Raw genomic sequence first — 19859 nt, 5'->3', positions numbered from 1 at the left:
GTTGTTGGGGTGTCGATTCAGGAGTTCAGAAGGTCAGTACCTGGTGTGGCTAGTGAGGAAAGGACTGGAAAGTGATGGTGTGTGTGTGTGTGTGTGTGTAGGTGTGTGTGTGTGTCTGTGTGTGCGTCTGTGTGTGTGTGTGTGAGAGAACATGTTGGGGGGGGGCAGGAGGACAGTATCCCCTTTCAAAGACATTGGAAACAAAAACACACATTTGATGTAATAAAATGTAATACTACCACTACTAATATTACTACTAATAATAATTGTAGTAATAATAATAATAATACCGAGATTTCAGTGCCACGACAAGTAAATCGGTTACTTGAATATAAAATATGAACAAGTTCATTCATCACTATCGTGTAATTTAATTTATGAAAAACTAGCTTGACAAGATATGAGTATATTGTAGCATGACAAATAAAGTACATTATAATTTAGGGCCAATTATAACACGTTCCTTGCTAATTTAGGACAAAATTGACCACAGCCTATGCACAATTACGAAAAGTTTCCTCATTAATTTAGTAGGAAATCAAGCCCAAACTTACCTTCAGCGAAGTTTACCAAAGAATGAACCAAGAATGGCCGATCCTCCGGAGAGGAGCCGCTCTTCATAGAAACGGCAGAACAGCGCCACGGGATGATAGCGGCCGGAAATATATTGCGTCCGTAGTGGTTTAGCACTACCATTGAAAATGAATGGGAAACGGTTTAGGGCCGTTTAGCTCCCGGCCATGGCACATTGCTTTTAAGTTGATTTCATTTATCGGAGTAGAATCTTGTTTGATTTTTTTGAAGGCGTTTCACGTCTCATCCAAGAGCCGATCTACGCAGATTTGATGATATGGCGCTCATAGGCTATATAGCCTTTTCTTTTTTGGGGAAATGGATTGGAGGCTGCTCCAACATTGACGTTTGGACTGTGACAAAGCAAAATGGACAACCTCCACCAGAATAAGTGTTTCAAGAAAATAAGTTTGAGTGTATTAACTTCAAAAGGCCATTTTCTTGCACCTGCTCTCGCTTACGGCCATACCACCCTGAGAACGCCCGATCTCGTCCGATCTCGGAAGCTAAGCAGGGTCGGGCCTGGTTAGTACTTGGATGGGAGACCGCCTGGGAATACCAGGTGCTGTAAGCTTTTTGCACTCTTCCACTGGGTCAGCAGAGGCCGCCAGTGTTCCTGATAATTATCCAGCCAGATGTAATTCACTTCTTAAGTACTTCTAACATTGAGATTTAATGTTGCACTATTGTACATCGTTTGAGATTTAATATTTTCTGAGTGTGTGTGTGTGTGTGTGTGTGCGTGTGTGTGTGTGCGTGCGTCCGTGCGTGCGTGTGTGTGCGTGCGTCCGTGCGTGCGTGTGTGTGTTTGTGTTTAAATAAAATTGAATTTCCCACTTTGGTCCACACTATTGTCAACATTTCTGTCTTAAAAAAAAAGCCAACTCAAGGCGGCAGATTCCTGAATGGAAAACAATATCTAAAGAACTCAAGTATCATACTAACAACACTAATATTCCATCTGTCTATCCCCAACTGAATTAACTCCACACCTATCTCATCAGATTATTTGTAACAGAATAAGCAGATAACGTAGCATTTCCCTGTTCATATCTGCTACTTGCAATTTAGAATTTGTCAATAAAACTATGCTATGACACAAACTACAGTTTAATAGATGGCTGTGCTCCTAAAAAGAGCAGCATTTCTGGCTCATAAACCTCACATACACTGCTATGCTCTTTAAACATTTTTATGATCGTGAATTTTTCAATCAAATATCTTCTGTTTGATAATGCCCAAAGCTGGATTCGAACTCTCCCTCTGGGGTCTTCAGGAGGTTTCAATCAGGTTGTCTGTTACAGCAATTGTCAACTGGCCCGCAGCGGCCCGGGATCGATTCCCGGCCATGGCACATTGCTTTTAAGTTGATTTCATTTATCAGAGTTGAATAGTGTTTGATTTTTTTGAAGGCGTTTCACCTCTCATCCAAGAGCCGATCTAGGCAGATTTGATGATATGACGCTCATAGGCTATATAGCCTTTTCTTTTTGGGGGGAATGGATTGGAGGCTGCTCCAACATTGAGGTTTGGACTGTGACAAAGCAAAATGGACAACCTCCACCAGAATAAGTGTTTCAAGAAAATAAGTTTGAGCGTATTAACTTCAAAAGGCCATTTTCTTGCACCTGCTCTTGCTTACGGCCATACCACCCTGAGAACGCCCGATCTCGTCTGATCTCGGAAGCTAAGCAGGGTCGGGCCTGGTTAGTACTTGGATGGGAGACCTCCTGGGAATACCAGGTGCTGTAAGCTTTTAGCACTCTTCCACTGGGTCAGCAGAGGCCGCCAGTGTTCCTGATAATTATCCAGCCAGATGGAATTCACTTCTTAAATACTTCTAACATTGAGATTTAATGTTGCACTATTGTACATCGTTTGAGATTTAATATTTTATAAGTGTGTGTGTGTGTGCGTGCGTGCGTGCGTTCGTGCGTGCGTGCGTGTGCGTGCGTGCGTGTGTGTGCTTGTGTTTAAATAAAATTGAATTTCCCACTTTGGTCCACACTATTGTCAACATTTCTGTCTTCAACAAAAGCCAACTCAAGGCGGCAGATTCCTGAATTGAAAACAATATCTAAAGAACTCAAGTATCATACTAACAACACTAATATTCCATCTGTCTATCCCCAACTGAATTAACTCCACACCTATCTCATCAGATTATTTGTAACAGAATAAGCAGATAACGTAGCATTTCCCTGTTCATATCTGGGTGTATGGGGTGTACAGGGGAGGGGCAGTACCTCTGGCCTGGGGGAATATCGTGCCCTTCTAGGGCAGCTCGCCAGCCTTTGGTCCCCACCTGTCACTCAGCTCTCACTTGTGGCTCCCCGTAGCTGTTAACATGCAACAGCGGCCACACCCCGGGCAACGACTTCGACAGGTCGGCTAAACCAAGTGAGGGTAACCGTCGGGTCATAGACCCTCGGTGAATAGGGCTCTGCTCACCCAGCATGTGAAGACTGCTTCGACGGACCAGGCGGAAGAAACCAATAGTAAGGTTCAACGGCTGAGAAAGCGTAGCAGCAAGGCACTGTGGAATGCATAGGGCACACCGGAGCACGGAAGAAGGTCTGGCCATCCACTGCAGCCAAGGGGGTACCCAGTCGTAACGCCTCGTCGTGCCACTGGACTCTGACTTCTGCGGCCGAGAGGGTGGGGTTGTCCCAGCGCAATGACTTCCCCACCAAAATCTCTCTCTCAGCGCAGGTTTTTTGTGTAGTCTTCTCGCACCTGCTGCAACATCTTTTTCACTACAAGTCCTACAGCGACGGGGGCGGGGCAAAGCGGCAGGTAGCGGTTACTACTGCGAGCCGTAGTCTCAAACCTGCACGTAGGCGGCCTGTGGACCAGTGGTCGCTCGACTCTTGACTTGAGGCAACAGAGGAGTTCGGCAGCATCCCAGGCGACTGAGCAGCCCTCTTTAGGACAGCACTGCTCACCCTAGCAAGGGAGGGGACTAGAAAAGGTGTCCCAAACATTGCTTGCCTCACAACGTTTCTGGCCAGCATGCCGCGGCTGGCAGATTAGCTCTACAATGCGGTCGAAAACAGAAAGAAACAAAGGAAAAGAAACTCATCTTTGGATCATGGAACATACGCACTCTGCTGGACCGAGACACCACAGAAAGACCCCAGAGAAGAACAGCCCTGATAGCCAAGGAGCTAGCCCGCTACAGGATCGACATCGCTGCTCTTAGTGAAACTCGCTTTGCTGAAGAAGGATTGATCTGCGAGCCTGATGGAGGGTACACATTCTTCTGGAAAGGAAAAGCTGAAAATGAGGACAGGATCCATGGAGTTGGTTTTGCCATACGCTCCACTCTCCTCCGTCTCATGTCTGATCTCCCCACCGGCATCAACGAACGCCTAATGAAACTCCGTTTCCGCATCTCGAAATCACGCCACGCAACTGTCATTAGCGCTTACGCGCCCACACTGACTAGCAGTGACGAAGACAAGGAGGCATTCTACGAGAACCTGGACTCCGTCATCAAGTCCACGCCTAGCAGCGACAAACTCGTATTGCTGGGAGACTTCAATGCCAGGATAGGATGCGACTCTGAGACCTGGAAAGGTGTGATGGGTCCACATGGAGTAGGAAAGCTGAACAACAACGGCATGCTACTCCTGACGATGTGTGCAGAAAACGGCCTGACAGTCACTAACACTCTCTTTCGGCTTGCGAACAAGTACAAGACTTCATGGATGCATCCCAGATCCAAGCAATGGCACTTAATAGACTATGTCATTGTCAGAAGGCGGGACATACGTGACGTGAAGATCACCAGAGCCATGAGAGGAGCGGAATGCTGGACCGACCATCGACTGATCAGAGCCATCCTTGCACTCTGTATTGCCCCCACCCAACGCAAGAGAGCCAAGCTCATCAGGGCAAAGTTTGATACCAAACGGCTTCAAGACCCGGTCAAAAGAGAAGCGTTCCAACAACACCTGGACGACGCGCTGACTGCCCATGGACCTCTGACTGGAGATCCAAACGACAAGTGGACCCAATACAGGAAAATGGTGACAGAGTCAGCTAAAGCTATTCTTGGGCCGAAGCAAAGAAACCATCAGGATTGGTTTGATGAAAACAACGAGGCCATCAGCAAGCTTCTAGACAAAAAGCGACAAGCCTTCATCGAGTTGCAAAATGACATCAACTCCACTTCAAAAAAGGATCGCTTCAAACAGCTGCAGCAAACGGCGCAGAAAGAGCTTCGCGAGATGCAAGACAGTTGGTGGGACCGAAAGGCAGAAGAGGTGCAAAACCATGCTGAGTCCAATAATGCTAAAGAGTTCTACAGTTCGCTAAAGGCAGTTTATGGGCCAGCAAAACCTAGCATCACCCCGCTTCTATCTGCGGATGGTTCGACCCTGTTGAAAGATAAGGCCAACATCATCGAACGCTGGAGAGAGCACTTTTCCACCCTCCTCAACAGGCCTTCTACTGTCGACCCTGCTGCACTGAACTCTATCCCCCAGAAGCCAGTTGTAGATGACCTCGACCTCCCTCCATCATTAGACGAAGTCATGAAGGCCATAAAGCAGACCAGCTCAGGCAAAGCAGCAGGTGGCGACAATATTCCTGCAGAGCTCCACAAAGTGGCGGGACCAGGAGCACTTGGAGCCTTCCACAACATCCTGACAAGCATATGGGAAGAAGAAAACATGCCACAGGACTTCAAAGATGCCACTGTTGTTTCTATCTTTAAGAAAGGCAACAAAGCAGACTGTGGTAATTACCGAGGCATCTCGCTTCTGTCCATTGCCGGGAAAATACTGGCTCGCGTCATTCTCAACCGCCTCATCTCCTTAGTCTCCGAGGAAGCTCTTCCAGAGACTCAGTGTGGTTTTAGACCTGGCCGTAGCACCATCGATATGGTGTTCACCATTAGGCAGATCCAGGAGAAATGCATTGAACAGCACAAGGACCTCTTCGCCGTTTTCATCGACCTCACCAAGGCGTTCGATACGGTAAACAGAGAGGCACTTTGGTCCGTCCTTAGCAAGCTAGGCTGCCCGAGAAAATTCACCAACCTCATCCGTCTCTTCCACGATGGCATGCAAGGACTCGTGTTGTCAAACGGCGACACCTCTGCGCCCTTCGACATCTCCAATGGCGTGAAACAGGGGTGTGTCCTTGCCCCTGTCCTCTTCAACCTCTTCTTCACCTGTGTCCTCAACCATGCCCTCCGAGACCTCGACCGTGGCATCTACCTGCGCTACCGGCTGGATGGCTCCCTCTTTGACCTCCGAAGACTGAATGCCAGAACAAAGACAATAGAGCGGCTAGTCCACGATGCGCTCTTTGCCGACGATTGTGCTCTCATGGCACACACAGAGCCTGACCTCCAAATTATCGTCGACAGATTTGCAGAAGCAGCTCGATTGTTTGGCCTGATGATTAGCCTCAGTAAGACGGAGGTCATGCACCAACCAGCACCAGGCACCAGCGCACCGCCCCCCAATGTATCCATCGAGGGAACTGAGCTGAAGGTGGTTGAGCAATTCAAGTACCTCAGAAGCACCATTTCCTGTGATGGCTCTCTAGACAAGGAGATAGCTCAGCGTATCAGCAAAGCCAGCCAGTCCCTTGGTCGACTCAGAACCCGTGTGATAAATAACAAAAACATCAAACTGGAGACTAAAATTAAAGTCTACAAAGCTGTTGTGCTCACCAGCCTTCTTTACGGCTGTGAGACCTGGACAACATACAGGAAGTACATAAAACAGCTGGAACGATTCCACATGAGGTCCCTGCGGTCAATAATGCACATCAAATGGCAGGATAGAGTGACCAACCTGGCGGTCTTGGACAGAGCTGGCCTTGTAAGTATCGAGACCATGATTATGAAAGCCCAACTCCGCTGGTCAGGCCACCTGATCAGAATGGACAGCACGCGCCTCCCCCGTCAGGTCTTCTACGGCGTCCTCTCCCAGGGGCAGAGAAACACTGGGCGCCCCAAGAAGCGGTACAAAGACTGCATCAAGGACAGCCTAAAGTACTGTGGCATCCCTCCAGCACAGCTAGAAGCCCAGGCCCAAAACAGAGTCGGATGGCGCGCCGCAGTCAAGAAGGGCTGCAAATCCTTCGAGGACCACAGAAGAGGCAAAGTCGCAACAGCCAGGCAAAGAAGGAAGGAAGCAGCAACAGCCCCACCCACGGCGTCTTTCCCATGTCCCAACTGTCCCAGAGTGTGTGGCTCCAGAATTGGGCTAATCAGCCACCTTCGAAGTCACCAGAGATGACTGCACTGACATCATCGGATCGATGGTCAACCCAAGAAGAAGAAGAAGATCTGCTACTTGCAATTTAGAATTTGTCAATAAAACTATGCTATGACACAAACTACAGTTTAATAGATGGCTGTGCTCCTAAAAAGAGCAGCATTTGTGGCTCATAAACCTCACAGACACTGCTATGCACTTTAAACATTTTTGTGATCGTGAATTTTTCAATCAAATATATTCTCTTTGATAATGCCCAAAGCTGGATTCGAACTCTCCCTCTGGGGTCTTCAGGAGGTTTCAATCAGGTTGTCTGTTACAGCAATTGTCAACTGGCCCGCACCGGCCCGGGATCGATTCCCGGCCATGGCACATTGCTTTTAAGTTGATTTCATTTATCGGAGTTGAATCTTGTTTGATTTTTTTGAAGGCGTTTCACCTCTCATCCAAGAGCCGTTCTAGGCAGATTTGATGATATGGCGCTCATAGGCTATATAGCCTTTTCTTTTTGGGGGGAATGGATTGGAGGCTGCTCCAACATTGAGGTTTGGACCGTGACAAAGCAAAATGGACAACCTCCACCAGAATAAGTGTTTCAAGAAAATAAGTTTGAGTGTATTAACTTTAAAAGGCCATTTTCTTGCACCTGCTCTCGCTTAAGGCCATACCACCCTGAGAATGCCCGATCTCGTCCGATCTCGGAAGCTAAGCAGGGCCGGGCCTGGTTAGTACTTGGATGGGAGACCGCCTGGGAATACCAGGTGCTGTAAGCTTTTTGCACTCTTCCACTGGGTCAGCAGAGGCCGCCAGTGTTCCTGATAATTATCCAGCCAGATGTAATTCACTTCTTAAGTACTTCTAACATTGAGATTTAATGTTGCACTATTGTACATGTAGTGGGTCTGAAATAGCCACATATAGTTTATTATGTTAACAGACACCCCCTCTTTTTCATTTTAATATTTGAACCTTTATACGGTTTGCAGAAATCATTGCCACTTTGCACCAGTAGAGGGTGCTTTAACACCAGTGGGTCCAAGCAAACAGTCTATGCTCTGCTTTTGCTCTGCGCATGTGCAAAGAATAAAATACACTGCGCAGCAGTAGCGTGAGCTGACAACTCTCGTGTCGTGTGTTTGGATCCACAGGTAGTTATACCGTAGCTCAGCCGCTCAGCGCCCGCCGCCTGAGTGGCTCATGCTGCCGGACCAGAGACCCCTAGCTCTGGCGCCGGTAACATTTGGGGGCTCGTCCGGGATGGTTAGCGTTTCTGCCTAGTGAAGTGAGTGTCGCGACGACGTGAAACGGTGCCCAAAGCTTCAGGGAAGGCTGCAGTCCAGAGCGTCATCCAGAGAGCGGAAGTCACCAGAGTAACGCCAAGATGGCCACTGTCACCCCACGGCGGATGCTGATCTTCAAGATCCAGAAGAGTCTTTCATATTTGAGTACAGACCAGCTATTGGCAGTTGTGAGTTCAATAGACGATGGCAGCAAAACTCACAAGGTTAAAGATTTGAGTGAACCAGAACTGTATGACCTGATTGTGGACTACCTCAGGAGTGAGAAATTAAGTGCTATGGAAGATGAAGGTATGACACAACTCCTTATCCTGAATGACATGCTGAGTGACCTGCTGGCCACAGACCCCGGTGGAAGTGAAGCTCGCCAGACTGCGCCGGAGACAGGACAGCCAGTGGAGGAGTCATCACCCCACCAGGAGCAGCTATCCACTTCACCTCATTCTGATCATCACGATACAGTCACACAATCCACCACAACCCCACACAACCACAACATTCCCACACAGCCATTGCAGATGAACAAAGACATTCATCCCCTTTCACCTACACCACTGGACAAAGATGCACACACTAACAGCCCATCACAAGACAGAGACATTCACATGCATCCAGCACCTTTACGAAGAGACAGTGGACTGCCAGCAAGGAACTTTGACACTTCCACAGTCACCAGGGCTTTCACCGCAGGCGTTGATGGATCTCCCCATGGTAGAGTAAGTCTGTCATCCAGCATGGGAGACCAGGTATTGAGGGTGAATGATTTTGCAGCTCTGCTCCCACGCAGAGAATTTAAGTTACATGGTGGACAAATCTCTGATGTTGGGTATGATATGTCATACAGTAACCTTTGTAAACAAATCGAAGAAGGTATACAGGAAGGTTTTACTGAGTCAGAGGTGATTCGCACTGTGATGAAAATAATCAAACCAGGTACATTCAGAGAAATGTTGACAAACAAAAGTGATTTAACTGTTGATGAGCTAAAGCGGTTTCTCCGCGCACATATCAGGGACAAAAGCAGCACTGAACTTTTTCAAGAGTTAAGTAATGCTAAACAACAGGACAAAGAGAGTCCTCAACAATTCCTATACAAGATAATGGGTTTAAAACAGCGTGTTTTGTTTGAGTCACAACAACCTGGTGCAGAGTTTAGCTACGACAAAAAGCTGGTTCAGGGCACCTTTCTTCACACTTTGTATCAAGGTCTGAATGAGAAAAATAACCATGTTCGTTATGATCTCAAACCTCTTCTCACAGACTCGCAGGTTAGTGATGACTTTCTTTTGGACCAGATAACTAAGTCTACCAGTGAGGAGACAGAGAGACTCAGACGCCTTGGCACAGTAGCTAAAAACCGACCAGTGACTGTGAGCCCAGCTCAGCTTGACTGTAGTGACTCAACTAAGCAGACTAGAGTTGACACTGAGTTACAGGCTAACCGTGCCGCTATTGAAGAACTGACTGCACAGGTGTCCTCCCTGACCAAACAGCTGGCTCAAGTGGTGAGGCCTGCTGACACTGCCACCCCTGTGAACACACACTCAGCCACAGCCCAGCCAATGCCACCAACATCTGAAGCCCGTGGCAGATGCAGCAACTGTGTTCAGCAGGGCAAGATGAGTTGCCCTCACTGCTTCGTATGTGGCCAAGCTGGACATCGGGCGGTCGGCTGTCTTCAAAGGAGGACGTCGGGAAACGGGATGAGGTCACTGGAGAAGGGCAGATATCGTCCAGGCAAGTCAAACACTGATGCTGACACCCTGTCAAGACACCCAGTGCATCTTGATGGTCACCTGAAAGAGTTCACAGAGACAGTGTCCCCTGATGTAGTCTCCGCCATCTGGCAGGGAGACACAGCTGTAAAAGACGGTGATGTGCCGTGGGTGGCTGCATTACAGCTGCAGTCGGATGTAAGTGACGCACACTTTGGAGGCACCCCTGTCATCACACCAGAGAGTGTCAGAGATGCACAGAAAGAAGATGCTCCTATCTGTGAGGTGATAAACCTAAAGAAAAATGGATGGAGTCCTCAGGATAAAGGAAAGAGACAAATGGGACGAGAAACACGCAGACTGGTACACGAATGGAACAGACTCAGACTTGACAAAGGGATTTTGTACAGACAGACAGGACAGAGGAAACAGTTGGTTCTCCCCAGTAAACTGAAGGCCACCGTGTTAAAACACCTGCATGATGACATGGGACATGTGGGCGCTGATAAAGTCATACATTTAGCACGAGAAAGGTTTTATTGGCCTTTTATGCAACAGGACATAGAAGATTATGTGATTCGCCAGTGTCAGTGTATTAAACAAAAACATCCAAACAGACCAGAGAGAGCACCTATGGGTTCTATAACAACCAGTGCCCCATTTGAGCTCATCTCAATTGATTATTTACATCTTGAACAGAGTAAAGGTGGTTATGAGTACATTTTAGTCCTGGTAGATCACTTTACTCGGTTTGGTCAAGCTTATGCCACAAAAAACAAATCTGGCAGAACAGCAGCCGAGAAAATCTTCTATGACTTTATCCCTCGCTTCGGGTACCCTGCAAAGCTACATCATGATCAGGGCCGGGAGTTTGAAAACAGTCTCTTCCAGAGACTTCAGCAGCTCGCAGGAATTTCCCACTCACGAACCACTCCCTACCATCCGCAGGGAAATCCTGTCGAGCGCCTGAACAGGACACTTCTACAGATGCTCCGCACTCTGCAGGAGGAGAAAAAAACAGAGTGGAAGGATCACCTACCTCACATTGTCCACGCGTACAACTGTACAAGACATGAGGGAACAGGTTATTCACCATTTTTTCTTCTTTATGGTAGAGCTCCACGTTTGCCTGTAGATCTGCTCTTTGACTTGAAACCTGAAGAGGGACCACGGTCCAGGCAAGAGTATGCACAGAAATGGGCTTCACGCATGCAGGAAGCATACAAAATTGCTTCAGAAACCAGTGGGAAGCGTTCAGCTAAGGGAAAGAAGTATTATGATCAGCATGTGAAAGGTATTACACTGCAGCCTGGAGATCGTGTGCTTGTCAGGAATCTGTCGGAGAGGGGTGGTCCGGGCAAACTTAGAGCTTATTGGGAGAAAAAGGTTCATCGAGTGGTTGAAAAGATGGGAGACGGACCTGTTTACAGAGTTCAACCAGAAACAGGAGAACGCACTCTCCGTGTGCTGCATCGCAACCTTCTGCTACCTGTTAATGATTTGCCTTTAGAAGTCCCACCAAGTCAGTCCGCACCTAGACAGAGACAAAGACAGACAGACTGTTACAGAAACAACAGAGAGACAGTGGAGCAGGAGTCTGAACACTCTGAGGAAGAGGAGGAATACACATATTGCCTTCGAACAATTCCAGTATATAGCAGGAGGAGAGTCAGACCGGCAAGTCCTCAGTCTAACCCACCAGATGAGCTCCGACCTATAGCCCCAGAGTTTCAACCACTGAGACATACTGAAATGTCAACTGAACAACACCGTGATCCTGTCACCGTCCCAGATCCAGTGCAGACACCAGACCAGCAGGCAGCTGTTCCACCACCAGCTCAGGAAGTGCAAGGAGAACTCGTAACTGATGACACTGCGGAGGAGGCTGATTCAAGAGAGCAGGAGGACAATGATGAGCCTGCAGTGGAACTGTCTGAGGAGGAAGTGCGACCTGTGAGGAGGTCAGCTCGAGCACGGAGACCTCGAGAAATGCTCACATATGACAATCTTGGACAACCATCATACCAGTCTTGGGGACCAGGTGCAAACCTGATGTTCGCCTATGCCCCTTACCCCATGTCTCATCTCCCATTACCCCTCAATCCATGTCCCATACCCTCCTTTTACCCAGCTGTCCCCGAACATTGTTTCTACCCTGCACAAGCAGTGTGGACATGCTAGAGACACACAAAGACTTGAAGGACAGACGAGACCAGACTTCACTGTACACATACACACCTACACCTGCACACACTTACACACACATGCTTACACATACACACCTACACTGGCACACACTTATACATATACACACATAACTGTACGGTGACAATTGGACTGTTTTGAGACATTTTCTTTTAATATTTTTGTTAGTTTGGTTCTAGATGTCTGGAGACATCTCTTGAAGCAGGGGAGAGTGTAGTGGGTCTGAAATAGCCACATATAGTTTATTATGTTAACAGACACCCCCTCTTTTTCATTTTAATATTTGAACCTTTATACGGTTTGCAGAAATCATTGCCACTTTGCACCAGTAGAGGGTGCTTTAACACCAGTGGGTCCAAGCAAACAGTCTATGCTCTGCTTTTGCTCTGCGCATGTGCAAAGAATAAAATACACTGCGCAGCAGTAGCGTGAGCTGACAACTCTCGTGTCGTGTGTTTGGATCCACAGGTAGTTATACCGTAGCTCAGCCGCTCAGCGCCCGCCGCCTGAGTGGGAGGAGGAGGAGAAGGGGGAGGACAGGTAGAGGAGAGACAAGGCAGACATCATTCAGTTCATTTTAAAACCCACTACATTATATATTCTGAATAGCTGGTGCTGGTAATCGGAAGGATAAAACTATTCTGTAAAAATGTATGTTTAGCTTTGTGAAATTGTGTCGTACAGGTCAAATAAGAAAACAAGATCAACTGCTGAACCAGTGCAATTTATTTTTAACATGTTTATCTCCACAAAGAAAGAAAAACCACAAACAACAAGTTTATAGTGGTCCAGTAATGCGCTATAGTCATACACCAGTACAGTTAACAATAACTCATGTTTTCCACCTGCTTTTCCATCTTCAGTGGGAATAATCCAGGGCGTTCTGGGCTTGAACAAAGGTATTAAAAGCTGGCTGAATGTCTGAGGTGACTGAAGGACACACTTGGGCTTTTCTCAATAGAGAAGGGGCACGGCACAGTGCAGCAGGTTCTCATCTTAAAATTTACTGTATTCATGGGAGATTTATTTGGTCATTTTGCTTCTTTTTATTTCCTATTTCTGTTACGATACATGGTGGTAGCGGACCCGAACGCAGGCCAGGACACAGTGGTGGAGAGGTCAAGGGCTTTATTTACAGGGAAGGGGAGCACACATTAACAGAAACAGTCCTCCTGGACCGCATGGGGATCAGAAGGCAGCGTCCGCCCGTCCCAGGTCCATCGGCGAGTCCCCAAACCAGACGCAGTCCCCCTGGACTGCCGGGAACTCGGAACACCGGTGAGTCCTCAACACGCTGCAGTCCTCCTGGACCGGCGAGGGCTCGGGAGTCCGGCGCAACACGCTCGCCTCACGAACGTGCCCCAAGACACTCCTCCTAGACTGCAAGGGGGGCAGGAGCGGTCCTCCAGGAGACACGGAACAGCAACAGGAGAGGCCCTCCAGGAAAACCGGAAGCTCGGGGACAGGAGTGGCCCTCCAGGGCAACAGGAACACAGGAACAGGAGCGGTCCTCCAGGAGAAATGGAACAGCAACAGGAGAGGCCCTCCAGGAAAACCGGAAGCTCGGGGACAGTAGTGGCCCTCCAGGGCAACAGGAACAGGAGCCAACACCAAGGAACCCAAACAAGCTCCCACACTAGACCAACGAACAGACTCCCAACACGAACAGACACCCCAGCACTGACAGGCAGGCACAACCTGCTTAAATAGGCAGCAAGACGTAAATTGCCTACAGGTGCGCCCACCTGCAGTGCCAGCTGCACCCAATTGTGCTCAACACCACACCCTGCAGGCCAAAGACAAACACAAACCAGAAATCCCAACAATTTCCCACATTTATTCATAGTTTTTATTAGATTGCAATAAATCCTATAACATTGAACAGACTGACTAAAGTCAAATGACCTGCGGTTCCCACCGATAGCCGTCATTCTGATGGGTTTTTGCTGGCTGCAGCTGAAATATTCCAATGCTCCATGTCACAGAGACAGTAAATACTAAACCCTAAAGGTTCTGAAGGCATGATGTAAAATAGTAACGTATAATACAGACATTTGAAGAGACAATTAAGAGAATGTTTCCATGCTTCTAAGAGTGGCCGAGGAGCCATTTAAAAATTTATAAAGATGCATTGTGTGATACCAGGAACTAATTTAACTTCAAGGCGAAGCTGCTTCTGCTTTGTCGACCATCGACTGATCTCCTGAAAGTCCACCAGCGCTTTTTAAAAACTGAATTTTTCATCTATGGAGGGAGTAGACGGCAGATGTTTCCACAGATGCTCTTCACCAGTGGTCAGTGAGTGATGCAGCAGATGAGCGGGAGTTGACTGGCTTCAACCAGCTACCGACTCAATGTCTCCAGCCCATAGTGTGGATTCTCTATGAGATCAGACAGCAGCTTCACTCCTGAATACTTCAGCTGGTTCCAACTCAGGTCCAGTTCTCTGAGATGGGAGGGATTGGACCTCAGCGCCAAGGCCAGAGAGCCACAGCTGATCTCTGATAAGCTGCAGCGGCCTAATCTAAATAAAGAAGTGAAACCAGTATTAATCTGAAAGGTTAATCAAAGGCATGATCTGTAAATATTTAATTTAGTTACAGGTTAAAAAATGATAGCAATATGTAATTACCACAATTCCAACCTCTCAGGTTTGCACTGTTCCAAAGGAGAATATATATTGTTCTGGCCCTCACTCTTCCCAGGTTCTCCCACCTCTTTCCCTCCCATCTCATCATGGAGATCCATCTCACCTGTGGCTCATCTTTAAAGGCACAACCTGTCTTAGATGACTTCCTGTCTCCCTCACCATCTCCCTCCTCGTTGGCTGGTGTCTACCAGGCACCCTCACCTAGTTTTGTCTAATTTTGGTGACCATCTGTCGGCTTTTTCATTGTCCTTAAATCAATTTATCATGAATAAGTGGTCCCCGTGTGGCTCTCACTCCTGAAGGAACTGGGCACAACACACACACTCAGAAAGTGTGAGGACCCTCGGATGGAATAATGGACATTTTTGAGAATGGTGTTTACCTCAGAGTTTCCAGTCGGCAGTTTGGAAAGTGGAGAAAACCACAGAGCAGCTTCACTCCTGAATCCTGCAGCCAGTTCTGACTCAGGTCCAGTTCTCTGAGATGGGAGGGATTGGACCTCAGCACCGAGGCCAGAGAGTCACAGCTGATCTCTGATAAACTGCAGCCAATCAATCTGAAAAATGCAGGATGAGGTTATACGGTGCAGGTCTGCATGTTATCTGCGTCAGTACTAAACCTACGTTAGTTCTTAGTTGGGTCAGACCTGAATTCACAATATTACAAGGAATTTTTTTAATGTGGTGCATCACAGCAGTGTTGAGAACAGCCTCACTTCACCATCTTAGCAGCTGGTATATAGGTAGAAACATGAAGACTGACCTGAGCCTCTCCAGTTTACAGTTTGGACTCTCCAGTCCAGAACAGAGCCGCTTCACTCCTGGATCCTGCAACGTGTTGTAGCTCAGGTCCAGAACCCTCAGATGGGAGAGGTTGGACTTCAGAGCTGAGGCCACAGAATCACAGCAGGTCTCTGATAACCTGCAGCCACTTAGTCTAAAATAACAATTATTTTGAGAGAAGACAAATAAAAATCAACATGTACCAGAGCAAAACACAGCTTCCAAGCAACAAACCTCTGGTCCTGCACCGGCTTATCTGCCGTATGTTCCTATTTTGGGTTCTTTCAGGGCGGTTGGACAAGATCTACAGCATATGTAAAGTGTGTGTAGGTCAAAATACCTTCCAAGTTTGTGAGACCACATTTCTCAGTAGCACTCAACTCTTGTCAGGAGTTGGGACAAAGCGACCCACTCCTGACAGCTTGTGGGCGATGCTGCAGCGACCCTGCAATCCCTACACTCTCTGGTGAAACCAAATCAAAGGTTTTAGACACTGCTGGATGCTGGAAGGGTGGCTATAGTCTGGACGCATCGTTCCCCTGACTGCACATTTCTCCAACAATGATTGGCAGCTGGTGTCACTTGTTCTCCAGATGAGAGAAGGAAAGAGAGCCCCCCCACAGTGTGTTTGATTGCCCCACTGCAAGCTCAATGCTGCCAGAAAACATTGCAGGAGCATCAATTCCCCTCAGGGCATCAACAAGGACCTCGGGAAAAGGTGCAGCTGCCACCTACTAGAGACAAGCACACTGAGCTGAGATTCAAAGCCCTCTCCTCCCAAGAGAAGAGCTTGTTTGTTGGAGGCTCTTCTGGGCGATACCTGGTGCCACAGCTCCAGCTCAGCCCGTCTCTGGAGCTGAGGTGGAGCTTAGCAAGTTTCATGGTTCTCCACCACTTCCTCTCACTGAGGACCTTCTCAGCTGGTGGTTTCTGCTCCACCTTCCAAGTTGAGCAGGTGATACTTCTGCATTCCTGCCACCAGTGTCTCTGCAGAAAGAGTCTTCTCTACTGGTTTATATTAGATTAGATAAAATTAGGATTTTTGGTTGATCTCTTAGATGTTGTTGACTAAGAGCAGGTTTTTCTTTAATAACATAGAGAGATTCGATGAGAAGAGCAAATGTATTATTTTATGAGCTCCTTCCACTACTATTATATACACATACTTCCATATTGTCTTAGATTGCAAGCTGCATTTATTGCATCGTTCATAGAAAGTCATATTTGTGAGGAGAAAAACTCCAATAACGTCATTTTCTTTCATGATCATTACAAAAGAAGGAGGCGATGAACAAACAGATTTATCTAAAAATGTGTGAAAACTTATGGATGGAAACCTTTTTAAAATGGTTGCATTGTGTAGAATCGGTGTAGAATCAACTTGTTGACTTCTGATTTGGACTCCAATGGAAGTGAGGTGCAACAATTGTGGATGCTGAAAGCTTCAGATCTTCATGAAGGTTTCTGTGGTTGGACTGACCTGCTGCCCCTTTAAGAGGGAGGCAGGTTTGGGCTTCTGGCTGGAATGAAGCCACCTAAGATGAGAATGACTGCAGGCTTTCGGTACCAAGGTTTAACAGGGGGCTCACTTCACACTTGGGCTTTTCTCTTTTTTGGGATGGCTTTTCTCAGGAGAGAAGGGGCATGGCACACTGCAGCAGCTTTCTTTTTGGGTTTTCTAGTTTTCCTTCTGATCTTTAAAAGACAGGAAGAACCATTTTTGATTGGTCTGAATGTTTGGGTGGTTTTGTGACCAGCCTAAAATAAAACAAGACAAATCTACAACTGATACTTCCTTTCTAGTCATTGATGACCATCCTCACATGGGACAGATTTCCACAACTAATTTAATACTGCAAATCTGTCCTGTGTGGTCTTTTTTCTGAGAACTGTAACACTACGTTTATAACAAAGATCAAACATGGAAACAGTTATTGTCTAACTAGTTACACCTGGGAAAGTACTGGATCATCTCTGACTGACCTGAGAGTCTCCAGCTCACAGAGAGGATCCTGGAGAGCACCACAGAGCTGCTTCATTCCTGGATCCTTCAGCTGGTTGCCACTCAGGTCCAGAACCCTCAGATGGGAGGGATTGGACCTCAGCGCTGAGGCCAGAGAGTCACAGCTGATCTCTGATAAACTGCAGCCACTCAGTCTGGAAAAGGAATAAATGGGGCAAATAAAAACACATTTCTAAATCTGAAAATGAAGAGAAAAGCAGAAAATGTAAAGAAATTTAGAAAAGACCAACAGAGGCCTCCTGACCTGAGCGTCTCCAGTCTGCAGTTTGGATGCATCATTGCAGAAGACAGTAACTTTACGTCGGCATCTGTCAGGCTTTGGTTCCAGCTTAAGCTCAGCTCCCGTAGATGAGAAGGGTTTGACGTCATTGCTGAGGCCACAACTTCCCAATGACTCGGTGAAACAAAACTACCATACAGTCTGTTGTGTATGAAACAAAAATAGTGAGTCAAACTTTGGGATTTCTAATCAACTTATCTGAGAATCTACCTCAACACAAATGTAGCTCATTTCCTGGAAAAGCTAAATTCAACACCGTAGAGCAACAGTTTGAACGACCATCAGATCTGAAATGCAACTGAATTATTCTCAACATTTGTCTTATTTTAGAACAGCTCATAATTACTCAATATTTAAAATGATTGTAGCAAATGGTTTAAAGAAACGTGCATCTTTTTATCTGTCCATCGGCTCTTTGGATATTTTGCATTTCATCCAATTTGTACGATCGTGCGTCAAGTCTTAATTCAGCGATCCGATCGATGACATCAGAGTCTCTGGTTGCATCGATTGCCCTCAGCTTCTGTTCTATCTGCCTGTTTCCTTCAAATCATTTTCACTGCACCTTTTGTTGCTAGTGATGAAGTTGCCACCTAACGGGTGTGGAAAGGCTCAAACAACTTTGTGGGTCACATAAAGGCTCCAAACGGAACCGCCACAAAGACCTAAAACACCCATTTAAACCAACGAGGCCGGCTGTTTTTACGTTGAACAAATGAAGCAAAATAGTCACGAGTCATTAGTTAAAATGTGTTTTTCTGTCGTTTGAATACGATGTATACAAACAAACAAAAGTTATTTAATGACATGACAGTAATTTCATGATAGTCAGTTAACTTGTGGCTCCTATTATTCCTGCCTTATGTTGGTTTGTCTGGATTGACCTTTGAACTTATATCCAGCCAGTGTTGAACATTTCTGGATGAATTGTTGCTGTTTTTAATTTATGGACGCTGCAATGGAGATTAAGAATTGAAGGAATGACCACTGGAGGGGGTATTGCTACCTGACATGATCCACTCGCTTGATTTAAACGCCGATGTCCGGCCCCAGAAATCTTTACTTACACGACCTTCCTGCAGTTCCTCACAGCTGGAATCAGGCGACGTCGTCCCTCCTCTGAGGTGTTGTACTGCTGCAGGTCCAGCTCATCCAGAACCTCCTCTGACATCTGCAGCAGGTAGGCCAGAGCTGAACAGTGGATCACTGACAGTCTCCTCCATGATTTCTTCTCTGACTTCAGGAACTCTTGGATCTCCTGATGGACTGACTGATCCTTCATCTCCATCAGACAGTGGAAGATGTTGATGCTTCTGTCTGGGGAGATTTTATCACTGTTCACCTTCTTCAGGTTGTTGAGGACCTTCTGGATGGTTTCTGGGTGGCTGTCCCTCTGATCCAACAGTCCACCCAAGATCCTCTGATTGGACTCCAGAGAGAGACCATGAAGGAAGCGAACAAACAAGTCCAGGTGGCCATTTTCACTTTCAAGAGATTCCATTAGTGCTCTCATGAGGAAGTCATCAAGAGATGTGGCTGGATCGTTATTAAACAACCCAACAAACCAGGAAAAAGGGTTTGGTTTCAAATATTTTAGGAAAGATAATCCATATTCTATCACCTCCATAATCCCTTTATTCTTGATGGTGTAACGGTGGAACATGTAGACGGCAGCCAGAAACTCCTGAACGCTCAGATGAACAAAGCAGTAGACTGATTTCTGGAAGATCACACTCTCTCTCTTGAAGATCTCTGTACAAACTCCTGAGTACACCGACACCTCGGAGACGTCCAGTCCACATTGCTCCAGGTCTTTTGAGTAGAACATGATGTTTCCTTTCTCCAGATGTTCAAACGCCAGCCGACCCAACTTCAGAAGGAGTTCTTTATCAGCCTCAGTCAGTTCCTCTGGTCTCTGCTTTCCTCCATACTTCTGCTTCTTCCTCTTTATCTGAACCATCAGGAAGTGTGAGTAGAGGTCAGTCAGGGTTTGGGGCAGCTCTCCTCTCTGGTCTCTGGTCATCATGTCCTCCAGAACTATAGCAGTGATCCAGCAGAAAACTGGGATCAGACACATGATGTGGAGGCTCCTGGAGG

At 47.0% G+C, this 19859-nt stretch overlaps 1 protein-coding gene and 3 non-coding genes across 4 annotated transcripts; all 4 read left to right on the top strand.

Moving 5' to 3' along the window:
• The first annotated feature begins 1028 nt into the window (after nt 1–1028).
• Nucleotides 1029–1147, top strand: LOC115247793 (5S ribosomal RNA). The gene has a single exon (XR_003886891.1). It is a non-coding gene; the product is annotated as a 5S ribosomal RNA (ribosomal RNA).
• A 1062-nt stretch (nt 1148–2209) lies between these two features.
• Nucleotides 2210–2328, top strand: LOC115247728 (5S ribosomal RNA). Its single transcript, XR_003886831.1, has one exon. It is a non-coding gene; the product is annotated as a 5S ribosomal RNA (ribosomal RNA).
• A 5135-nt stretch (nt 2329–7463) lies between these two features.
• Nucleotides 7464–7582, top strand: LOC115247750 (5S ribosomal RNA). The gene has a single exon (XR_003886853.1). It is a non-coding gene; the product is annotated as a 5S ribosomal RNA (ribosomal RNA).
• Nucleotides 7583–8190: 608 nt separating this feature from the next.
• Nucleotides 8191–12003, top strand: LOC115247515 (uncharacterized). The gene is made up of 3 exons (XM_029829516.1): nt 8191–9802; nt 9974–10906; nt 11615–12003. The coding sequence occupies exons 1-3, from the start codon at nt 8191–8193 to the stop codon at nt 12001–12003; spliced, it is 2934 nt and encodes a 977-aa protein (XP_029685376.1).
• The last annotated feature ends 7856 nt before the right edge of the window (nt 12004–19859 follow it).

The sequence above is a fragment of the Takifugu rubripes genome, chromosome 21 (assembly GCF_901000725.2).
Source record: "Takifugu rubripes chromosome 21, fTakRub1.2, whole genome shotgun sequence".
In the NCBI taxonomy this organism is placed as follows: domain Eukaryota; kingdom Metazoa; phylum Chordata; class Actinopteri; order Tetraodontiformes; family Tetraodontidae; genus Takifugu; species Takifugu rubripes.
The sequence above is the reverse complement of the archived record's forward strand: the minus strand, read 5'-3'. Positions and strand labels throughout refer to the sequence as shown.